Below are 10,137 nucleotides of genomic sequence, written 5' to 3'. Positions count from 1 at the left end.
TTTTTTTTGGGGGGGGGGGGGGGGGGAGAAAAACATCACCTCTCCTGAGGAACAGCAAACCAGTATTCTGGCTGCCTCTCCCGGACTCTGACCGAGGGGGCGGGACTGGAGGTCATGCCGGTGGCGAAGGACTTCCTCATTGGCTTCCCAACCTTGAAGCACAGGAACATGGGTGGATTTTTGCTCTTCTCCTCCGATGGTAAAAGCATGTCTGCCAAGCAAGTTGAAAAAAAAAGAAAGAAAAAAAGAAGAAATTAAAACTTCTTAATGACACAGTTTTATTCTAACTTTTCATAGTTCACTGAAAAGTTTGAATTTTTGAGTTGTAACATATTCAGCATATAAATACCATTAATAACCAACCCTCTGATGTACCTTCTATTGGAACCTGCATCCTCTTTAGCAGCCAGGACCTCATCTCTGATTCCTGGTTCTTCTTTTGTCTCGCCTCCTCACCGACTCTGTCGCCCTCTGCTAGTCTGTCTGGGCTTCTTCTCTCTACCTCCGAAGCCTCCTGCAGACTCAGCCTCCTGAGTGTTTTATCTTCTACTCTACTTGGCAGCTCTTCGGTGCCTTCGGGGTGCGTATCTTTGGTTTCAGTTACCTGCTGGCTCAAGGGTTTAATCTGCGAGCTACCCTGTTTCTCGGTCTCCAAGGCAGACAAGACTGACTCTCCGTCCTCTACGGAGCTGTTCTGAGCAACACCTTCGTCCTCTTCGTCATCCAGCCTCCCTTTAGCTCGACTGAGTGCTGAATGGTCTCGGGACTCTTGCAGGTTGAGGCAGCTTGGTCCTACGTGATCATAATTGTCTCTGCAGTGTGTAGTCGAGGAGCTCCCCTGGGTCTCCTCAGTGTTCCAGCTGATGATCGGCTCCAGATCGGTAAATCCCTCATCCGACGGAGACTTTTCTGTCTGCTCCCCCTCTGTACTCACTGAAAATAGGGAATATGTTAAAACAAAGCCCTGTACAAAACAAAAAAGCCACAATGAAAGCATCTTTTACTTTTAAAGGTTTTGAGTCCTTTGAGCATGTTTGACCAGTCAATTTTGGCATACCGCTAATGCTATGGGAGGGTATACAGACTGGAAAAATCCATATTTGATGACGTCTTACCAGTTTCAGAAAGAGTAGACTCAATGTCATCCAAAAATATGGGTTGTTTGGGAACAAGAGCCTCGTACCGACTGAAGGGGTTCAACTCCTGCTCCGATGGCAGCTGCTCCCACTCACCTGGCCTGTAGACAGGACACAGATCCTGGGGTAGGTCTCTGTGAGGACACGGGACATCACATAGACGGGAAACAGGATGGAAGGAGGGGAGGGGAACAAAAAAAGTACAGGGGAAAAAAAACAACAAAGAAGATGACCAACTTAAATTAAAAACTGCACCCAACTGAAAATAACAAATGTGATGTGAGGCAACAAAAATCTCAAACAAAGGATACATTTTTAACAAACGAAAACGCTCACGATAGGATGGATGGGAATTGGAAATGTAGCGTTCTGAAGAGAATGTCAGAAAAAAAAAAACAGCTGAGGACAAGAGAAAGCTGAGCTGGACTCAGGATAAGGGAAAAAAGGAGTAGAGGCGAAGGCCAGGAAGGATGGCAAGAAAACGGCAGAAATGTGGAGCGTCAGCTCTTACGATGGCAAAGCGTCTTTGAGCTGCATGCGCGACACGTCGTCGTACAGCGCCACGGAGACCACCTCCTCCATGGGGCAGATGAGGCCGTACTCCTCACAGCCGTTCTCGATCACCAGGGGGTCCGACTTGTGAGGGTCGAACATGATGTTGTTGGGCGTTACAATTAACACACCGCCCACAACACCCTAACACAGGGAGAGCAGCTCTTTAAACTATGATAGGGAATGAAGTCTGAGAGTACAAATGTTTTTTTTTTTTTCCAAACTCAGCATCGTCCAAACTTGGAAAATGCTTAGACCAAATTCCACAGTAAAATTTTCTGCTTAGCATATGTGCCTCAGGGTTTTTCTTTCTTCCATAAAAAATACAACATGAAAATGTACATATTTAATTATCACTTATGCATAGTATACATTAAGGTAAGGTATACACAACAGCCGGAGCAAAAGAAGACAAATCATTTATCAACATCAAAGGACATGCATGAAAAAGAATAAAATAATAACTTTCTACATTTCAAAGAAGGAGTCTTTCGAGATTTAACCTACATTTTAACCAGATATCAGCAAAGCATGTAAGCTTCTCACCATGCCATCGGTGAAGTACTTGCAGCTCATCTTAATGAATTTAACCGTTGCCGGGCTCTCGTCCTCAGAATTTGGCGAGAACTCCCGACGGATGGACTTCGCTGACCGGCAGCTTTGAGTGCAATCCTGGAACGAGTTTAAGGACAAATCCAATAATATGTGCACAACTGAAGTGTCAAGATTTGACACTCATAAATGCCACGGCACGCTGTTAAGGTATTTTAAGGTCAAATAACCTTGCGGCAACATCCCAGGCTGATTTCGACTCACTTGTAAGGGCTTGTCAGAAACGCCGTTAGTGAAGGAGGCGTCAGAAGCCGCCGGCGACTTCGGGTCTGTTTCCGCTTGACTCACATCGGGAACAAACAGCTTCTGTAATGACAGTGGACCGGCCAGTAAATAGTCTGATAATCTATAACGACGACGCAAATCAGCCCGACCGGACAGTTTCGGTCCTCTCACCTGGCCAGGGTAGACGCTGCGGGCGAAGAGCTTGTTCAGCTGCACCAGCTTGTTCGGGGTGATGTTGAATTTAAGTGCGATGCTGTTGATGGAATCATCAGGTCCCACCTGCAACCACAGATCAGCCTTTATGTGAAACCTAGCTTCTGCAGACTTTCTAAACACACACACACTGCTTAAAAATGATGCAAAATGAATAGATTAGCATCTTGTTTTTCAAACTGTCTAGTGAGTGTCGGGCTACTCACAATGAACTCTACTGTCCCCGGCGGCTTCTTTTTCTCCATTTTTGCCTGATTGTTACTTTTACAGCCATCACCTGAAAGTCGAAGAAGAATTATAGACTCTAGAAAAATATTAAATATTAGGAATCTCTTCATTGGAAAGCAATGTCTCAATAAAAACCACAAACTTCAAAGTATATTAGTAGGGTTCGTGTGAAATTTGAAGCATAACTGCAAGGGGAAAATAAAAAAAAATAAGCTGAAAGAGACAGAGCAAACATGTGGAGGATGACGTCATGTGATGTCACATGAGGATGAAATTGAGCAAATTATTCACACCCTGGTAGAGCTAGATCTTAAGTCATCTTTTAACGTTTTAAGTCGCGTGAGAAAAATTAGCTACATAGAGTATATGGTATTGAATAGTCATGCCACAACAAAATTTAGAACCTGTGATTAACATATGTAAGGACAACTTACATTTTGTAAATTAATTTAAGACATTTTAAGGCCTTAATTATACATACATGAATTTAAGATTTTATTTTATTTTTTTCAGGAATTTGTGGTCATGCTGTCAAAGTCACAACTCGAACCTCAGAGAGAATCTGTGGTGCAGTGAAGGGCCTTCACATCCACCGAGTTACTTATCTTCCAGTGCCAGTTATTTTTTTTCTCCCCATTATCATCATTCAGCACGGGATGCAGCAGTTCTTGTAAGCAGACACACAATCAGACTCCTGTTGCAGATCATTCCCACAGTCAGCACTTTCCTCTTGCCAGGACGCAGAAGCTGTTAGTGCACAATTGACCGAAACGCAGTGCATGACTAAGACTGCTGAAACGTTTGCTGCATGTGCCTGGACAGCCACTGCTCTGACCTCTGCACTTCACCGAGTCTGCACAGAGCTGACACTGTAATGCCACAATGTAAATTCAGTCTGTGTGTACAGGCCAACACCATTGTGATATTATGCTACATTTAGGGAGAATAAAGATCATGTAAAAAAAATAAATAAATAAATAAAATTACCCATGCACATCAAATAAATGTAAAAATATATTTAAAATAATTTAACACCAAAACTTTTATTTAGGTATAGCGCATGTTCACCTTTGTATGATGTATTACTTTTACTGTTTGGTTTATCAATACAATGATTTATTTATAAGTATCCACAGTGAATCTTGTGAAGGACTCATTGTCAACAAAACAAAACAAAACAAACAAAACAAAAAAAAAACACTATTTCTACCATTTCTTTGCACTTTTATAGATCCGATAAAATCAAAGTGCAAACAGATTATGCAGAGTTTTAACATTTCTTTCAGGATTGACTAATTAAAAGCAAATCTTATTGCATGCAGGCTTTGTGAACAAGGTGTCCTAAGTGTCCTCACTGACTCTTAAACAAACCAGGAAAATGATTATGCAACTTCCCATTTAAATCTGCAGAGGTTGCGTCAATGCAAACGATTCCCTATTTCGTGGGGCTTGTGCGTTGCTCTGAGACCACAAGAAACGTTTTAAACAAAAAGAGGAATGTTTGTAATTCTCACAGTCACTGTCAACAGCTAACTCAGCAGAATAAGTTGTTTCTGAACAGAAACACCAATGATTAGACGTCTGCAGTGGTTGAATATATTGTATTACGTGTAACTGTCAAATGCGGGTTTCTTTATTATGGTCAAAACAAGAAAGACATGAGAGTAGGCCAAAAGATACACTTTCCAACAATTTCTAACCCAGATAGATTTATCTTACTTCTGCTCAAACCTAGTAGGTGAAATTTGACAGTAATAAATGGACTATTTATGCTTTTCATAGATATTTGAAGAAGAATCAGCTCTCACCCAGATCTGCAGGTGGTTTATCCGTTACTCTGTGCAGATCCGCCTTCTTGTTGGGATCCGTGTCACAGGAGGAGATGATTGCCGGACTCGGCTCATTCTGGCTCTTTTCTGGTTGGGTCGGCTTCAGCTGCTTTCGCCTTTTCAGCCTGATGAGATAGCAAAAAAAAAAAAAAAGAAAAAAAGAAAAAAGGACTTGTTTACAGGAACCTGGAAAAATGGTAAGACTGTTGCATAAACCATAATCTAGATCCTTTTTTAAACAAAGTGGATTTGCAATAAACTGTAGATGGAGTGAGTTTTGAGGCCTCCTGTCAAATACCGTTTTTTTTTTTTTTTTTGCAGTGTCAGCTGTATTGTCTTCCCAGACTCTTCTTACTCCTGTTTAATCATTGATGGGCAGCAAATGATGGGCGTACATTATGGAAGCCTACTACTGTGAAGTACACTGGTAGCCAGGGTTAATGGTGAGCCACAGGTTATGTACTGTGCCTCGTAAGTGTATCTGCACCCTTTGAAGAGCATAAATATTAGTTGTGCAAAAATCTGGCTTAGATGTTTCAACGTGAAACTGATGGTTGAAAGAAGACCAGAGGAAGTTTGCCGATTGCCACAAGCTATGAATGTAAACATGTCTTTCTCAACTCCACGGTGGTGAAAAACTAATTCTGAACATCTCTATAGTGAAACACGGTGGTGGCAAGATCAGGCTCTGGGATCCTTTTCTTCACCTGGGAAAAGGAAGAATGGAATTGAGCTGAACACTGGATGAAAAGCTGCTAGACGCAGTAAAAGACTTGAGACCGAGATGGAAATTCACCTTAAAGCAAGACGGGTTTAGATTAACGTGCCATCTTTCATTAGAATGGCCTAGTCAAAGTCCAATCTAGACTGAAATTGGTGTTCAGAGATGTTCTCCATTCGATGTGACCAATCTTGAGCTATTGTGCAAATGTGAATGGTCTCAAGATGTGTGAAGCTGGTGGACACACACGCACCCAAAACATCTGGAACCCAGTTTAGGGGGAGGTGAATAAAAATGCACACCTCGCTTTTTAAAAAATTTTTTATTCATGAAACAATTTGTAAAGCAGGCATCTGTTTTTTTCTCCACCAGAGCCTAGACTTAAAATCTAGACTCGGTAACATCAGAACAGTTAAAGAAAGACTTACAGTAAACCAGCACCACTTTGTGTTGACTGATCGCATTAAATTAAATTGAAGTTTGCAGTTGGAATGCAACAGAAATGTGTAAAACTTCAATTGGTGTGGATACTTTTGCAACAGCACTACATGCTCTATAAGAAGATATCTCAAGAAAAGATAAGCATACTTATTGGGGGAACTGGGGTAATTTCCAGCACAGCCCCAGGTGAAGAGCAAATAAAGGAACATCACAACAACAGGATCTTAAGTATTGAAGTGCTTTAATGGAACGGATGAGATTGGGTCGATAAGGCTGCAGAAGGAGGGAACTGAGGTCTCTCCTCTTTGTAGTCTTAGACACAGCCTGGATCTCTAGAAACTCAGCAGTAGCAGCATCTGTTTTGCTCGGGGGCATTTCTCATACTCCACAGATCAAAAGGGTTCCTCTCATTTCCACACTCTGCTTTTCTTCTTTCGCGTGTAGCATTCGATTTGTAAACGGCACCTCTGCGGTGCTGTTCTACAAACCAGAGTCTGGGCAGGAACAGATTCGAAAGCCCTGAGACAAAGCAAAGTCTTGCTTGTTGAATCAACCAAAAATGTTACTTAGACTTTTGGTTGGTGACCACAGTTAGTTCATACGACTTAAAATTCAGATAGAATTCCTGTTCTGTACAAAATCTGAACAAAGCCTTCTCATTTGAAAAATAAATAAATAAAATATTGAGTAAGCGCAATACTTCCAAGAGCCACAAAGTGCAGGTTAACATCAATTATTATCCCATGTCCTCATATCTCCCTGCCTCACTGTTCCTGACTAAATGTGTAATGTTTTAATATTCATTTCTACAGAAATAGAAACATACAACCAAAAGTCAAATTAATGAACTATATCATACGACAAATCCTAGTACATTAATCTACAGTAGGACTTTGACATTAGTTTATTGCAGAAGGATTTTAACACACCCACTTTTAGCGCAGCAATCAAGTAAGAGTGACTAATTCTCAGCTCAGAACATATAGCATCTCTTTATGACACTTGCATGTTAAGATTAACCTTGGCTAGCATGAGTTTTATTGCTTATTAGAACAACAGTGTGTTGGTTTTACATTCACAACTTTGCTTTGACTTTTGCTGCACTGAAGCAATGATTGTGCACCATTCAAAGAAATCGTGCATGAACCTTTAGCACATCAGGCCCCTACGAATAAACAAGTGTTTGCCAGATAGCGATCAACTACATCAACAAAACATTACTTTGAGTCGTAATAGTGAGCATAACTGGAACAAAGCAGTTCGGTGCCTAATGACTTTTGCTTGGACAGCAAAACGCTGGGCGGCCGCATGTTGACCTTTGCTCGATATGTCAGGAAGCGAAGTGGCACCCACTTCAAATAGGAGGGGATGTGGTTGTTACAGCAGTAGCTGTGTTGGCTGATAAGGACTATTTTTGCTACGAACATATTGATTCTCTTCCCAAACAACACCGCGGGCCACTTGGCTCTGCAGCACTCCCTCCGAAGTCGCTCGCGTCCCGTGATGAACAAGCCTAAGTCCAAAAATAGGTTTGGAATGTTGAAATAATAACAATAAGATTTTAACTTCTGAATTCGAGATTATTATAACTGAGGAATAATCAAAGCCGTTTCGACTTTTAAATCTCAAATCGGTGCATTACCCTTTGGTAATAGCAAGTTGAATCTCAAAGCTCAGGCTAGCAGAGGGAAATAAAAGGCAGGAATGAACCATGGCAACCACGGTCAGTATAAAACATACTGCTCCACGCACCACCATTTTCTACCAAAAAAAATCCAAACAAACAAACAAAAAAACAAACTGCAAAGCACAAAATAGCAAAGGGTAAAACAAATTAAACATTGTAGCAGTAACATTAACTACCACTCTGTCCAGGAAGACAGTTAATCCGTGAGCTTTTAATATGAAAGAAAGCTCTGAATTAAAATCACAAAGTGACTGCTTGATGGTAGCTATAGCAATAGGCATGTTAAACACCTCTGTTTGAGAGAACTCCATCTTACTGCACGTGAGACATCAGACACCTCTGGGTAACTTTATTAGAGGTGATCTGCTGCATGTTGCTTTAGATCTGCTTAGTGCCCATACAGGTAGACCTCTCCTAATAGCACATAGAGTCAAAATCCCATTAAGAACCAATGCAATGATGATCCAATAATTAAAGTCCAGTATTTCCAGGAGAAAAGACATGACTGATGTCGCATTTGAGCCAGATTGTCAGTCCAATCAAAACATGAAACCAGAGCCATAATGCAAGGGAAATAAGCCCATAAGACACAATTTAATCACATACCCGCTCTGAAAAAACCCAAACGCTGCACTTACCATCCGGGCATTGATTGTGTTTAAATCTACTTCCCGCCCCGCATTTAGGAAGCAGCTCAACACTCTACTTTATGATTCACTCGTTCCACAGGTATAAAAGTTGATTTGTGATTATATATGGTGCTCACATCCACTGAAACACAGGATGCACAAACATCCTTTTTTTTTTCCGTGCATCCGATGCACGGAAAAAAAGCTAACAACCTTGTCCAAGAGGAATGAATGCTGCAAGTCCATGACTCGATGCAATCTGATGAATTTCCTTAGACCGAAACATTTTGTGCGATTGAATTTAATTTTTTTTTTGTAAAGTGTCCTGAGACAACATTTGTTGTGAATTGGTTCTATGTAAATAAACTGAATGGAATCAGAATAAATAATAACTGGTGACAGATTTCACAGTAATCAGACGTCTGAACTGCATGCAGCTCGCTGAAGCACCTCACCTGCAACAGACGTCACAGAGTAAGAGCTGCAATTTGCTGATAGCTTCACAAGTTCTCATCCCTCCTTACTCCGTAGCTGTGAAAAGCCCTTTTCCACTCCTTTCCCAATATCGTGTTTCACAACGCTGCCAAAATCCAATTTTAAAGTCAACAGCCAGTGCCTCTCTGTGTGAAACTCTGACGCACTACTGATTAAACGAAGGTCTTGTAAGGTGGGTGTAGATCTGCGACACGTAGCAGAGATTGAAAATGCACAATTACTCAATGCGCCTCGGTGTTCAGAACGGATGATGAACAGAAATGCCGAAGACTTCCAAATCAATAAATATGTTTCGTCAATACAACCAGGAGATGCATTTAATATTCAAGCATAAGCTTGAGTCTGGTACAATAAATTCTAGCGCTAGTAAGCTGGCGTGTTGGGTTCTCCAAACGAGAGAAATGAAAGAGAGTCACGCAGGTTTAAACCTAGATTAGCTGCATAAGAATGTTGAGCTGAGAAACTGAAAGTAGCTTAGAAGGATTTAGCTTTTGTTGCAGATGAAGTGAGAAATCTCGGACTCCTCGCTTGCTTGTGAATAAGCCTAACTGTTAATTCTGAATGTGCAGATGCCATCAAGCTATTTCTTTCATAATTTGATGCTTTCTGTCGTTTGATTTTTTATTATTTTTTGGGTGCTAAAAAATTTAATCTCCATTTTCTGTTTGACTAAAAGGCTAATAAGTAGCAACTGGGATAAGGTGTTTCAAAAGGTGAAAGCTGTAAATAAATTGAAAATAATTTCTATATACGAGGCTTCAACTCAAACTCAAGAGTCATAACAGACGAGTCAAACGAGTTTTATTCACTGTGTTTACAGACACAGTAAACATATGGAAAATTATTAACTACCCAATAAAGTTTACTTTGCAAACAGCAAATGTCTGCATTGGAAGAGACCGCAGCTCTAATACAAGCGACCGGAACGACTGAACTACAGTAGTGGGTGGCAATAAATTAAAGATCTGCAAAATTCTTATTAAATGAAGAAAAGTCACCAAAGGTTAGCTCGTTTAAATCTTAAATGAATGTTTTTTTTTACTTAAAAGTATTTATTAGAAAACGTATAAATCGCTCAATGTCAATTCACTGCACATCTCTATTTCGTACCCTCATATTGACACTTTGTCCTTTTCTGTGCTATGTAAATAAACGTTGACTTGACTTTTCTGCTTTCATTTCATCCCTATAAACGACCATTTGTCTTTAAAGCATTTTTATGATTTAGAAAAATACCTAGCTTAATTGCATATTAATTGCTTTACATTGTACCATATTTCCATGATTTGTGGTCATAATCATTGTTTGTGCCAGTTGAGTCCAAATATATATATATATATATATATATATATATATATATATATATATA

General features: G+C 40.4%; 1 protein-coding gene across 5 annotated transcripts in view; it reads right to left on the bottom strand.

Moving 5' to 3' along the window:
- ncoa7b (nuclear receptor coactivator 7b) overlaps positions 1–10,137 on the bottom strand; it is a 20,296-nt gene that overhangs the window by 5,500 nt on the left and 4,659 nt on the right. For 2 of the 5 annotated variants that reach the window (XM_015048721.1, XM_015048722.1), the window contains exons 3-12: positions 4,775–4,920; positions 2,945–3,015; positions 2,697–2,804; positions 2,505–2,606; positions 2,235–2,360; positions 1,648–1,832; positions 1,473–1,505; positions 1,116–1,270; positions 376–933; positions 40–211 (exon numbers count right to left, since the gene is read on the bottom strand). In XM_015048721.1, coding sequence (XP_014904207.1) covers positions 40–211; positions 376–933; positions 1,116–1,270; positions 1,473–1,505; positions 1,648–1,832; positions 2,235–2,360; positions 2,505–2,606; positions 2,697–2,804; positions 2,945–3,015; positions 4,775–4,920 — 1,656 coding nt within the window. The remainder of the gene's footprint in view (positions 1–39; positions 212–375; positions 934–1,115; positions 1,271–1,472; positions 1,506–1,647; positions 1,833–2,234; positions 2,361–2,504; positions 2,607–2,696; positions 2,805–2,944; positions 3,016–4,774; positions 4,921–10,137) is intronic. The other 3 variants (XM_015048725.1, XM_015048724.1, XM_015048726.1) reach the window with 3 other exon arrangements.

This window comes from Poecilia latipinna, unplaced genomic scaffold (assembly GCF_001443285.1).
Source record: "Poecilia latipinna isolate Pla-1442-1.1 unplaced genomic scaffold, P_latipinna-1.0 Scaffold901, whole genome shotgun sequence".
Taxonomy (NCBI): Eukaryota; Metazoa; Chordata; class Actinopteri; order Cyprinodontiformes; family Poeciliidae; genus Poecilia; species Poecilia latipinna.
This window is presented reverse-complemented; position numbering and strand designations above follow the sequence as displayed.